This window comes from Macrobrachium rosenbergii, chromosome 41, assembly GCF_040412425.1.
Source record: "Macrobrachium rosenbergii isolate ZJJX-2024 chromosome 41, ASM4041242v1, whole genome shotgun sequence".
NCBI lineage: Eukaryota > Metazoa > Arthropoda > Malacostraca > Decapoda > Palaemonidae > Macrobrachium > Macrobrachium rosenbergii.
The window spans coordinates 88,842,988-88,857,987 of record NC_089781.1 but is presented as its reverse complement, the minus strand read 5'-3'; the positions used below and the strand labels follow the sequence as shown (position 1 = coordinate 88,857,987).

General features: G+C 34.8%; 1 protein-coding gene across 2 annotated transcripts in view; it reads right to left on the bottom strand.

Annotated features, from left to right (window-relative positions):
• LOC136826972 (galactosylgalactosylxylosylprotein 3-beta-glucuronosyltransferase P-like) overlaps positions 1-15,000 on the bottom strand; it is a 174,981-nt gene that overhangs the window by 11,225 nt on the left and 148,756 nt on the right. For both annotated transcript variants that reach the window (XM_067084585.1, XM_067084584.1), the window contains exon 4: positions 14,719-14,860. In XM_067084585.1, the coding sequence (XP_066940686.1) occupies positions 14,719-14,860 (142 nt within the window). The remainder of the gene's footprint in view (positions 1-14,718; positions 14,861-15,000) is intronic.

Sequence of the window (15,000 nt, the reverse complement as noted above, 5' to 3'; positions counted from 1 at the left end):
TTCTGAGCAAGAGAACGATCGAAGAGAATCCAGTGGAAATGAATTAAAGAAGTAATTCCACAGGTTAGGTATTGCGAAGTAAAGATAATGAGGCTGAACAAAATAGAATGAAATATATGTAAATACAACACGCACACGCACACACACACACACATATATATATATATATATATATATATATATATATATATATATATATATATATATATATATATATATATATATATATATATATATATATATAGGTATAGAGAGAGAGAGAGAGAGAGAGAGAGAGAGAGAGAGAGAGAGAGAGAGAGAGAGAGAGAGAACAGAAACAAACAAAATTCCCAATTCCTGAATTAGCACTTCAACTCTGCAAGTTTGCAGCGATGAATTTCTGTACAGGTAGGATAGCAAGTGTCTCCATAATGCTTATGTAAGTAGAGATTTTTCACATATTGATGGGGAAATGCTTATTGAACGGGGGGGGGGGTGTGATTTTTCCAGTAAGAAGCTTACAAAGGAAAATAAAATTCTGCATATAGAGTTATTTAAGAAGTGATAATATTCAACTGCCAAAAGTTACAAAGGTGTTCGTATTACAATCCATTTTTTAGTTTTCTGTAAAATAAAACTATTGTGCCGGCTTTGTCTGTCTGTCCGTATTTTTTTCTGTCCTCCCTCAGATCTTAAAAACTAATGAGCCTACAGGGCTGCAAATTGGTATGTTGATCATCCATCCTCCAATCATCAAACATACCAAATTGCAGCCCTCTAGCCTTAGTAGTTTTTATTCTATTTAAGGTTACAGTTAGCCATAATCGTGCGTCTGGCAACGATACAGGACAGGCCACAACCGGGCCGTGGTTATAAGTTTCATGGGCCGCTGCTCATACAGCATTATACAGCGACCACCGGAAGATAGATCTATTTTCGGTGGATCTGATTATACGCTATAGAGAAAACTAGACTGCGCCAAAGACAATTCGGCGCATTTTTTACTTGTTTACAATGTTTTTAAACTCGTCGAATATAATACCTCTGTACATTTTCAAGTGTAAAAGAATTTACAGTTATTTCTTTTACCCTGTAGCGACAAGAACCAATCCCAATGAGTAAGGTTTGAAATTCTGGGTGGGGATATTCGGTAGTGCATCTTTCTTCCAACTCAATTCCTGGAAATATTTGTTTAAAACTCACCAAAAAGCATGAAAATAATTACTGCAGTTGGAAACGGGTTGAAGATAATCAAAATAACAGCAATTATACGGAACATACCATAAATACTTTCAATTGTGGTCTATCTGGCCATCTGTTGCTATGTGCATGTTAGACCCCTAATGGACCCAGCCTTTTGCCCAATACTCTCTCTCTCTCTCTCTCTCTCTCTCTCTCTCTATATATATATATATATAAATATATATATATATATATATATATATATATATATATATATATATATATACATATATATATATACACACACACATATATATATACATACATATAAGCAATTGCTCTCGTACCTTTGATTTCGCAAGCAGAAATGCTTCACAGCGGAAATTACCAATGAAACTGCCATCTATCTTGCAACATGTTTGCAATGCGGTCTCATTTGGACTGCTGCAATGTGCCTTGACAACCATAGGCAACCTTCCACTGCGTATAATGGTGTCAGTTGCAACAACGGAATACGTGTTTATTGCTGGTGCATACTTCTTTTACATACATTCATACAAACACAATATATGTATGTATATATATACAAATATGAATATGTATATACAATATATATATATATATATATATATATATATATATATATATATATATATATATATATATATATATATATATAGTTCCTCGCTGGGTGAGCGGGTTCCGTTCTCAGCTACCACTCTATTGGTCGGGAGTTCGAATCTCCGACCGGCCAATGAAGAACAAGAGGAATTTGTTTCTGGTGATAGAAATTCATTTCTCGCTATAATGTGGTTCGGATTCCACAATAAGCTGTAGGTCCCGTTGCTAGGTAACCAATTGGTTCTTAGCCACGTAAAATAAGTGTAATCCTTCGGGCCAGCCCTAGGAGAGCTGTTAATCAGCTCAGTGGTCTGGTTAAACTAAGATATACTTTTCTTCTTATATATATATATATATATATATATATATATATATATATATATATATATATATATATATATATATATATATATATATATATATATATATAAAACAAGATTAAACTAAACGTTCCCTTGCATCACCATTTCCTGAATCCAGTCCAACACTCTTGACATACAATGCAACGCTGTCATATATAATACATCCTCTCGTATATTTGCACATGTGTTTTTTATGCACATGCAATTGTTTGCGCGAGTGCTTGCGTGTAATCCAATGCGAACGTTAGTTTCTAAATGATTTTCTCTTAAGGACTTAATCCGGCATCGTTCTCCGTGTTCGCTCACTAGAGTTTTATTCCCAGGCGTTGAGAGGATTCTGCTGAATTTCAGATGAATTCGCTGCGTATTTTAACCTTGTGTGCTGAGTTTTTTTTTTTTGTTTATAGGTTGTTAGCTACAGTATTAGGTTTTCTCTTCATTTCACTGCAATATGTTACTAATTAGTTAAAGCTTTCTCGAGTTATTTCCTTCGACTACCAATATGTTACTAATTAGTTCAAGCTTTCTTTAGTTATTTCCTTCGACTACCAATAGGTTACTAATTAGTTCAAGCTTTCTTGAGTTATTTCCTTCGACTACCAATATGTTACTAATTAGTTAAAGCCTTCCTGAGTTATTTCCTTCGACTACCAATATGTTACTAATTAGTTCAAGCTTTCTTTAGTTATTTCCTTCGACTACCAATAGGTTACTAATTAGTTCAAGCTTTCTTGAGTTATTTCCTTCGACTACCAATATGTTACTAATTAGTTCAAGCTTTCTTGAGTTATTTCCTTCGACTACCAATATGTTACTAATTAGTTCAAGCTTTCTTGAGTTATTTCCTTCGACTACCAATAGGTTACTAATTAGTTCAAGCTTTCTTGAGTTATTTCCTTCGACTACCAATATGTTACTAATTAGTTAAAGCTCTCTTGAGAGTTATTTCCTTCGACTACCAATATGTTACTAATTAGTTAAAGCTTTCTTGAATTATTTCTTTCGACTACCAATATATTACTAATTAGTTAAAGCTCTCTTGAGTTATTTCCTTCGACTACTAGTATGTTATTAATTAGATCAAGCATTCTTGAGTTATTTCCTTCGACTACCGATAGGTTATTAATTAGATAAAGCTTTCTTGAGTTATTTCCTTCGACTACCAGTATGTTATTAATTAGTTAAAGCTGTTATTAATTATGTTAAATTAGCAAGCTTTCTTGAGTTATTTCCTTCGACTACCAATATATTATCAATTAGATCAAGCATTCTTGAGTTATTTCCTTTGACTGCCGATATGTTATTAATTAGATAAAGCTTTCTTGAGTTATTTCCTTCGACTACCAGTATGTTATTAATTAGTTAAAGCTTCCCTGAGTTATTTTCTTTGACTACCAATATGTTATTAAAATTAGTTATTTCCAAGACCACCAATATTTATCAATTAGATAAAGTTATTATTTCCTTCGACTACCAATATGTTATCAATTAGATAAAGCTTTCTTGAGTTATTTCCTTCGACTACCAATATGTTACCAATTAGATAAAGCTTTCTTGAGTTATTTCCTTCGACTACCAATATGTTATCAATTAGATAAAGCTTTCTTGAGTTATTTCCTTCTAAGTTTTGGAGTCAGTTATTATACGGCTTAGATTTTTATTTCTCATCCTAATATTTTAGCAAATTTGATACTTTTTTCTTACCATTTAATTGAAATAAATAATCATTTGCTACTAACTTTGAAGTTAATTTTATACTCCTGTTACTCCTTTTTGAGCTTATATGCTTTACCAGTTGGGTTAATTCTTGCCTGTGACGCAGGTTATGACTGGCAGATGAAAAAATAACAAGTAAATAATTGTCTTATTTTGTACTTACACATAGAAAACTGAGGTAAAAATATTTATCGCTATTGAGAGAGAGAGAGAGAGAGAGAGAGAGAGAGAGAGAGAGAGAGAGAGAGAGAGAGAGAGAGAGAGAGAGAGGAAACGAATTCTCGAGAGTATTTTTTAGGTTTTACCAAAGTATACCTTTGTTGTTGCTTGAGCTGGCTTTATGACAACACGGGCTCTCTTAATAAAGTATATGTTAAGCGTGTATGAGGGAGAAGAATGTTTTAAGAAGAAGAAGAAGAAGAAGAAGAAGAAGACGGTGAACAAAAGCCAATGGAAAAAATCGGCACACATCTACCACATTCCTGAACACTGTCCTATCTTTTGTTGCATATTTTTCTGTTCCCGTTCTTGTTATCAGATTAGGCTGGCCTAGTGCCGGCTAGGCCTACTGCTTCTTGAACATTCCCAAAGGTCTACATCAAAGGATTCTCTTTTTATTCACATCACTCAGCCTACGTCGTTCTACACGAAAGAGTTTTTTTTTTTATCGCTCGCCTACGAAGTCCCAAAGCCATCTGCCTACATTCCATAGGCCTATGGAGACAAAAAGAAATCCGTAATTTTTTTTCCTCCATGTAGCGAGAAGTTAAAGCTGACCTGGGAAGGTGAGTTAGAGGGAAGCGTCGATTCAACTTTGACACGTATTGTAATGAGGAAGCCTTGACTGACAGAATGACAGGATGAAATTTTTTTGGCGTCGCAAGAAGCAGTCGTATTGTGCAGATTCAACTGCTTTGTGTCGTCGAGATTATTGTGGCTTATTATTTATTTATTCATTAATTTACCTGTTTTTAGTTATCGACTTTCACTGTGTAGAGAATGTATTGGCCTTTCATTTATGTTTTCATTGGTATTTGTCTATGGTGCATCGCTATACTGTGACCGAAAATGACAAGTGAAAATCTACAATTGTGAACATGATTAAAAACTGTATTTTAGAAACATTACAAGTAAAAATTTATTAAAAATGGAAGTCTTAGACCGTTTGCACGACGGTACTCTTCAGTCAACTGATGAGGGCATTTTTGGCTTTTAATATTTCAAAATACAATTTTTGCTTGTACACATAATTGTGGATTTTCAGTTACTGATATTTGACTGTTGACTAACTATTTTAACTAATATTTTTAGTATTAACTTGTTGCAGGTGCCATCTCGATTTTCCGTTTGACATGAAATTCAATTACTTCTGATTCTTGAAACTGTCATAAACCCAACGAATAGTCACAGTACCCTCTGAATAATAATAATAATAATAATAATAATAATAATAATAATAATAATAATAATAATAATAATAATAATACAATTTTAGTCATCCTAGCCCTTTTTGGAAGGAATATAGATACATGAACATGGAGTAACTGCATCACGAAAATATGGAACCTGATGAATATATAAATAAAGACAAAATCCACGAAGGAAAGAGAAACAATGGAGTGCTGCAAGGCCTTTCGACTTATAGTCCTTTACTTAGCAGAGTCTGCTAAGTAAAGGACTATAAGTCGAAAGGCCTTGCAGCACTCCATTGTTTCTCTTTCCGACTCTGCTAAGTAAAGGACTATAAGTCGAAAGGCCTTGCAGCACTCCACTGTTTCTCTTTCCTTCGTGGATTTTGTCTTTATGAATATGGAGGTATAGAGCAGTGTTAAATTTCAAAGCGGTCGAATTTCCAAGTTAGTTCCACATATCAGCTAGAATTTGTCTCAATGTAGCTGACAGATTTACATCAGCGAAGAAGCCCCACGAACATTAACAATGACAGAAACGGTAATAAAATCTTATTGGGTTCTAATATCAACTTCCTGGATATCGGTACAAAATTTCATTTTTCTTCTGTATGAGAGAGAGAGAGGAGAGAGAGAGAGAGAGAGAGAGAGAGAGGAGAGAGAGAGAGAGGGGCAGAGTTGTTGAGGGGTGTGGGGGAGACAGGAGGAAGGGGGAGGGACTTGAAACTTTTAATTAGTTCTGAGCGTACTTATGTTCCTTGGACGAGACAGAGAGGCCTTCTTTCATTGATGATGATTAAATTTACGTGAAAATTTACAAGGTAAAATTCTTTCAGTTCTAGATTTGTTGCCTTTGATGTATAAATAAATAAATAAATATATATATATATATATAATATATATATATATATGTATAAATATATATAATATATTATATATATACAAAATGTATATATACAGTTCTAGATTTGTTGCCTTTTGATATATATATATATATATATATATATATATATATATATATAATAGTGTTTGCTTGCGTATTTATGCGTATGCGTATATATATATATATATATATATATAAATAAATAAATAATGTTTTGTGTGTATTTGTTTGTAAAGTCATGAAGAGCATTTCGTATTTCTGACAATTATTGTATTCAAAGTGGAGGTCTATCTTCTATAAAGCTATCGCGTTCCTCATATATATGATTTAAATAACGGTTCTGGAATAGTTTATTATTCAACTACTGAATCGAATATTCACATAATCACTCTAACCATGAGCAATCATTCTTCTCTATCAATAAATAAGGCTATTTTACTGGTTAACGTTTCGTGATCCACGCTATTGTGACGGTACAAGGAATTATACAGCCGTAAATTCCGGTAAGTTTGGGGTGAAAATAATTTCTTGAAACCTAAAAAATTAAATCACCTGCGTCTTTAGTCGTTCGTACTGCACTGGTCCTGAGAATCAATACTAATTTTAAGCCTGTAAACACAGCTCAAGCTCAGTTTTACTTTCTTCTTCACTGCAAAATTCACTAAGAAAACTGGGCCACCACTTCCTGAACCTTTCCTCTGGTTGTTTGTTCATTTCAGATTACGCTGGCCTTATGCCAGCACCGGCTCTTTACCGCACACCCTTGCTGCCTTCCTTACCTTACCCATTCTGTGATAATTTTTTTTTCTCATCCTTAAGTCGTCCGTCATATTTACTCCCAAATACCTAAAATAAGCAGACATTTCTGTTCTTCCACCTTCCACATCATCGTCCACACACATACACGTGCCCATATATGTATATATACATACATATATATATATATATATATATATATATATATATATATATATATATACATACATATATATACATATATGTGTGTATGTATGTATATTATATATATGTATACTGTATATATATATATATATATATATATATATATATATATATATATATATATATATATACACACACACGTATATGTATATCTACAGTATATATATGGCCACCTCAATGAAAAACCCATCCGTTTTGCGTGACGGATTTCAAAGGAAGTGGAGATTCTGGCTGGGGTCCAAACACATACCTCCTTCTATACCTAAAAATACTAAATAAAATAAAATAAAATAAAAAATAAATAAATAAATAAATAAATTAGCAAATAAAAGTCGTTGGAAACTTTACCATTTAGTCATATTTTCATATTCACGTCACTTAATATCACCAGTGAGCTAGAAAGTTTTCTTTTTTCTTCGTTCAGAAATAATCTATATAAAGGTAACGAACAAATATAGAAACGAGAGTATGTTCAAACATTATTATGAAAAATGAGAAGCATTACCGTAGAATCCAACGACATAGCACGTCGACAGCGCTAACTTTTCCGGCAATATTCCAGCGAGTGATATGAGTATTTTTTTTTAGGGACAAAAAAAAAAAATTCCAACGAAAGATATTAGATTTTACGAGCTAAAAATACAACAACGGGGGATATTAGATTTTGAGAGATAGAGAAAAATAACAGCGTTTCAAAATGTACTGTTCTAAAACAAAGGGACTTTACTGCGTTCTGCCGAAACAAAAAAATGATGGAAACGAAACTAAAACTGAAAAACTGAGGATCATACTCCGAAATAAAAGACGACGTAAATAAACCTTCGGAAAACGCACGGGTTGAAAAATAGATACGAGACTGGAAATAAAGAAATTCTTTTATTAGGCGTTCCAGATTACGTTTCCGAAAAAAATAAATAAATAAAAAAACTCGCAAATGTTTTGTTATTTTGCGTCTGTGAAAATGAAATTGTTCGTGTTTCCTGTTTTTAAATAATACAACGCTTACTCCTAAAAGCCCTTTATGGAAATTGTAACGAATATAAATAAAATGACGATTACTTCACGATCAGTATGTACGGTTCTTGTATTGTTTTATTATTATTAATATTCACACTGAACGGAGGCGAGATGTCACAAAACTGTCAGTGAATATAATGACACACAAACCCTCAAACTATTTGAATAATTACGAGAACGTCACTGTTGACTAAGATTAAATAATAAATGCTCTGAAGTTTCTTCGGCTCAGTCGAGTTGTCTGTACAGCCGCAACAGCGTATAATCAAGGCCACCGAAAATAGATCTATCTTTCGGTGGTATAGGTATATTGCTGTGTGCCGCAGCCCATGAAACTTTAACCACGGCCCGGTGGTGGTCTATCCTATATCGCTGCCAGAAGAACGATTATGACTAACTTTAGCCTTAAATTAAACAAAAACTACTGAGGCTGGAGGGCTGCAATTTGGTATGTTTGATGATTGGAGGGTGGATTGAATAAAGTGCGGATGGCCAAACAAATAGCCATCTCAATAGTTTTCTTTTACAGAAAACTAAAAAAACAAGAAGCTAGCATACATATCCTTTTGCTAACTTACAAAAGTAAGAACGGAAAAAATACACTTATGTGTCTACAGTGAATTATGCTAACAAACTTTGAGCTGAAACAAAATTACACACTAATTAGAGAAAATACGTGGGAAAATCCAAGTCTCGCTTTTACTGCTTTCTCATTTATTGCCGATAATTATTCACATTAGCATCTTCCACCTTTATTTGCCATCGTTTCTAAACAAAGGTTCAGAAATAATAGCCAGATTTTCTTCGAGAATTTTACAATGAAGTTCAAGCGCAGATGCTCTGCATCACTACTCCAATACTATTCTCCTTGCATTTTAATACATTTCTATCTATCTATTAATCTATTTTTTCCTTTCTTAATAAGTGAGATTTCTTCTTTCAGTATTCCCCTTTACTTCCTCTTCTTCCTAATAAATACTATATTCTTTGGAAGCTTGAATTTCAAGTCAATGGCCCCTGTGGGATTGCTCCATATGAGTACGATTCATCTTCTGAATAACAAATAATAATAATAATAATAATAATAATAATAATAATAATAATAATAATAGTACTGATTCTCAGGACCAATAACAAGACAAAAATCTAAATAAAGACTCAAACGTCTTAATATTTAAGAATTCAAGAAATGACTTTCTCCCCAAAAAAGATTCATAACCTCACGACCTCTCTGGGTCGAGTTCTTATATTTTCCTTCATAAATCATCCTTCTTTTATTACTCTCTATTGCAAAGTCATCATTCATAACGGGGAGGGAGGGGAGATTGATCTGGTCGTCTTTTTCACCCGTCAGTAAAAGCAGAGATTGAAGGAAATGAAGCGTCCAGTCAAATTCTGCAGACGAAGGTGGAAAAAAAAATTTTTTATTGGAAAGAACACCTGGCGGTCCTATCAGTCAAACGTTTCCAGCTCATTCGACAATTTTTTTTATTCTTTTTCTCTTCTATTTCTTATAAGTGTTAGGTTCTAATTTTATCTTTCACGGGAAAATTTGTACTTGGCATCTTAATCTGTTTGGACTATCATTGCATTCTTCGTCTTCTTCTTCTTCTTCTTCTTCTTCTTTTTTTATTATTATTATTATTATTATTATTATTATTATTATTATTATTATTACTACTACTACTACTACTAATACTACTACTACTACTATTATTATTATTATTATTATTATTATTATTATTATTATTATTATTATTATTATTTCTGAAGAAGACCCTATTTCAAACAGGCCTCGTTAAAAAGAATGTCCGTCTGGATGCCGTTGAGTTTATATTGCAGTGCTACAAAAAACTCATTCGAGAGATTGAGAGACTGCAATAAAAATTCAACGGTGTCCAGACGGCTAATATTATTATTATTATTATTATTATTATTATTATTATTATTATTATTATTGTGTCAAAATGGACGGATATGGAACAAGAGGAAAAGACCATTAACATTTCTTGAGAGCTGACGGGTTAGGTCTAAAGAGAAGAATAATAAATAAATAAATAAATAAATAAATAAACAAATAAATATATAAATAAATAACTAAGAAAAGCATAAACAACAGTAGCGTCTAACTCCTAAGGGCTCTATCGATACGCCTTTTGAAAGAATGACGCTTATAGGAATCAGTGAAAGTGGATGAAAGGAGGAAATTCCAGAGCTTTCGGGCGCTGAAGGCGTGAAATTCAGGAAGCTGATGACGCAACTGTGATTCAGTGTGCTTGCTTGATTTTCAAAACTTTATAACAAATAAATCAAAGCAATATAATTGCCAAAACATTTCGATGTGGAGCCAAAGTGTATATGTGCAGGATATGGCAATCCTCATAATTTCTCAGGCTTCTGTAGAAACAATTGCGTTGTCAGTTTTTCAGAGGTTAAACTGTCCTCACAATAATCATGTAATCAGTGAGTAATATAACTTGACTCCGAGAGCGTCATTGTAACAACTGTTTCCGACGCTAATGAAACACGGGGAACTCGAAATGTCATCAACATTTGGTTAACATGAAACTTGAAACTAGGAAACCGATCGATCTGAGAATTCTATCTAATTCTGATGGTATAGGATTGAATTGAATATAAATTTAGGCCAAAGGCCAAGCACTGGGACCAATGAGGTCATTCAGTGCTGAAACGGAAATTGACAGTAAAAGTCTGAAAGGTGTAACAGGAGGAAAACCTCGCAGTCGCACTATGAATCAGTTGTTGGGAGGGGGTGGAAAGTAAGATGGAAGAAAAAGAATATGAAAGGAGGTACAGTAAAAGGAACGAAAGGGGTTGCAGCTAGGGGCCGAAGGCACGCTTTAAAGAACCTCAAGTAATGCATACAGTGCACCGCATGAGATGCACTGACGGCACTACCCACCTACGGGGTTGATCGTGTAGGATAACGGAGCAATTCCTAAATGCTTTCCTGTTCTTTCCATTTATTCTTCAATTCTTTTCGCTTTGCTTTACAATTCTTTCTCTCTCCCTATCTCTCTTCATTAACCGTGCCAAAGTCTAATTCTGTTCGTTACATTATTACGCTGTCTTAATCTGCTCTCGGCATTCATAATTTCCCTTCTCAAAGTTTGTAATCTTTTTCCCTCTCGCCTGACCCGCAAAAAATGTGTTACTCGAGCCATTAGTTATTTTCCAAATGAGCGCTTATCGATTTCCTTTAAGAAGACTCGCGCGATTTCCGTCACGGAAACTGGAAACCGTTCCAATAACGCTTAACAAAGCGTCCATTGCGTTTATGCATTACTTGCTTGCTTGCTTCCTCTCTCTCTCTCTCTCTCTCTCTCTTCTATGCATGAAATTTACATACACACACACACATAACCTACTCTTTGTCTCTCTCTTCCTCTGCATAAAATCCACATACATAACACCTACTCTCTCTCTCCCTCTCTCTCTCTGCATGAAATCCACATACACACATACCTCTCTCTCTCTCTCTCTCTCTCTCTCTCTCTCTCTCTTTGCATTAAGTCCGTATACACACATACCTACTCTCTCTCTCTCTCTCTCTCTGCATGAAGTCGGTATATACACACACACACACACCCACATACCTACTCTCTCGCTCTCTCTCTCTCTCTCTCCATGAAGTCCACACACACACACACACAAACATACCTAACAAATGCTTTTGTATATCTTTTTGTTTCCTTAAGCGCCCTGGTTACTATATTCTGTCGGATATACATCAAAGCAACAAAAGTCCTGGCGAACGAAAAGAGAGGAAAAGTAATGAATTTCAGTCCTTCCAAGATGGCGCTGAGGGCTCCTATTTCCACCGAAGGATATTTCTCAATTCTTTGCACTTTCGGGTGAGAATGAAGTGAGGATTAGGTGAGAGTTGTCCTAAATATTCTCCGGTTACATTAGGTAAAGCAAAAAGGTTTTTTCTTTCGTGGGAATTCAAATTCGAGGCCATTGTTTCATCCTGATTTATACATTTCATTCATATTTACTGAATCATTCATTCATTTATTTATTTTTAAATTCTTAATGTTTCCCTTTCGTTTCTCCTTTCTTTAGCTGGTTATTAAAAAGGGTCCTTTACGAGAATATTAAAGAAGTAATACATAACATTTTTAATGTATCCCTTTCGTCCCCTCTTCCATTAGCTGGTTATTAAAAAAGGATCCTTCACGAGAAAATGAAAGAAGCAATACATACAAGTTCATCTTTAAAAATATACCACCTTTCGACGAATTATAAAAGATCTAATTAACAATGTCTCGTAAATGTGCATACAGTATTTTCTCATAATACTTAGCAAAAATAAAGGAAATTCAATCAAAACAGCTATCTGAAAAGGGTCATTAATAAAAAAGAAGTGTTATTTTCCCAGTTTTACATCTTACGAAAACAGAGACTTTTTCAATTCCATACTCCAAATCCCAGGACCCCTCCCCACCTAACCCCGCCCCCCATCCACCTCAACCCTTCTCCCCCCCCCTTCCCACCCACCCACCATCTTTTATCAGTAACGCATCAGGGTTAGTCTACAAAGAATTATCAATAACTGGGAATCTTTTTATGGTTATGAATTATACCTTTTTGGGAACTTATTGTTGAAAAGCAACTTCTAATAACATCATGGGAGTTTGTGTGCTTGCAGGAACTTTCGATATTTATATTAAATCTATTATCTGCTAGTGGGTTGAAAAATCCTCATCCTATTCCCACGCAATCATCATAACCCTTCGCTCCTTCGGGCGGATATTCATCTCGATTTTACTGCAGCTGTTTCCTTGAGAGGCTCATTATATTCATTATAGTATTCTCTGGCGTGCGCTCTGCTTCAGTCTGAAACGACCTAGGTTAATTAGCGTAGCCTGAGTGGCTCTATTTATATTAATTTTCCGTTATCTTTCTCTCTCTCTCACCTTTCCACCCTCCTCTAACCCGCCCCCACACCCTCTCTCTCTCTCTCTCTCTCTCTCTCTCTCTCTCTCTCTCTCTCTCTCTCTATATATATATATATATATATATATATATATATATATATATATATATGTGTGTGTGTGTGTGTGTGTGTGTGTGTGTTCGTGTTCGCGTGTGCGTGTGCTTATACGCTATCGAACTTAATTCGTTTTTCATCCTAGACAATAAACTCGTGGTTTCGTAAGATTTATCAAGAAGCCTCAAGATTCTGTGATGGCTCAAGACCAGTCATTAAGTTTGTTTGTTTCTTCTTTGTTTCAGTCGAATCTTATCTGTTCTTGACCAACAAAATTTGGAAAAATATATTGGATTAAAAAACTGCCTTTTCTATACAAATGCCAAATGTCTTTCAAGATTCCGGACACTATTAGTGTGTTTTGCATTCTTCCTTAGTTTCACGATACATTTTTTCCCAAACTACTACCTGATAACATTTAAAATATAATATTCAAAGTGACAGTCGACTCTTATCTCTTCTTGATCAACAAAATTAGGGAAAATATAATGGACTAAACAACTGTCTTTTCTTTGCAAATTCCAAAATGCCTTTCAAGATTCCGGACACTAATTAGTGTGCTTTGCATTCTTACTTAGTTTCACGATACATTTTTTTCAAAACTACTACCTGATAACGATTAAAATAAAACATTCAAAACAAAGTGACTTAACTACCTGAGATCTTACGAGATTTAGATGGGCCCTCTCATGGAACCCCGTAACTTTTTTACTACACAATAAAATCTCCTTCTTTTCTTCTCTCGGGTCTTCACTCTAGAACCTTTCCTACCTCTCTTTGCAACTATAAACTAAAACTTGTCACTCATCCCAAGGACATCCTTACACTTGTTTTCCTCGGGGTCCTTTGATCTACCGAACGTTAACGGGGGTCCTTCTCATGACCTGCTAATTAGGGGCTTTACAGGAGTCCTTCACAATTACCTTCATAAGGATAAAACAAAGGGAGAGAAAATGCGTTGATCAACGCTTCCAAAACATACCTTGATGGCAAAGGTCAAGGTTACTGGTTTGTTTATAAAGGGACAATGACCTCCTCATAATAATACTTCAGATGTAAATATCTGTATGGAAATGAGGGCTACACACTCCTCTCTCTCTCTCTCCTTTGGTCTTTCGAGTTGGCATAGTGGGGATTGGGGAGGGATCCCCTAGGACTGATTTTGGGATGGGCTTAACGCTGAGCTACCAGTGATGATTGGCATAAAGTGAAAGAAGGATCAGTGGATTATTTTACTAATCCTTTTTGAAATGGGGCGGACCGCATCTCTAAATGTTCGTCTACTGTTGCCAAATGGTAATTAAGAATATTTTCACGATATTCGTATGCCTTTTGTTATACATAATTCTTGGTAAAGTATCCATATTTTTCTCTCATATGATACTGTAAAAGCTTGTGTCGTCCTTTAACTACTAATTTACTACTATTACTGCTACTACCGTTAATACTATCACTACTGCCGCTGATACTGGATATCAATATTTAAAGCATAGCAGAGTCGAAACTATTTTTATAGTCATTATAATTCTTCTCAAGGTTCTCCATTCGGGGCCCTTCTACTGTAGTTCAACTTACCGAGGAGGTACGTGTGGGGCACGCTGCAGGAGTCCAAGAAGGCAAGAACCCTCCTGGTGGGGGCAATGGAATCCTCTGCAACGAGCCAATGGAGATTGGGCACCAACATCAGCGTCTGGGCAAGTCGGGTCAACTCCGCTACCTGAGGATTGGAAGACCTCTTGGCGATTAGAATTTATTCATTTTAGATGTGTGCTGAATTTAGTACGTGATTCGCTGTTCATCTGTTTCAATCAACCGTATCTTTTTCTTTTTTTATTATCTCTGTTAAGAAAGCGGGAG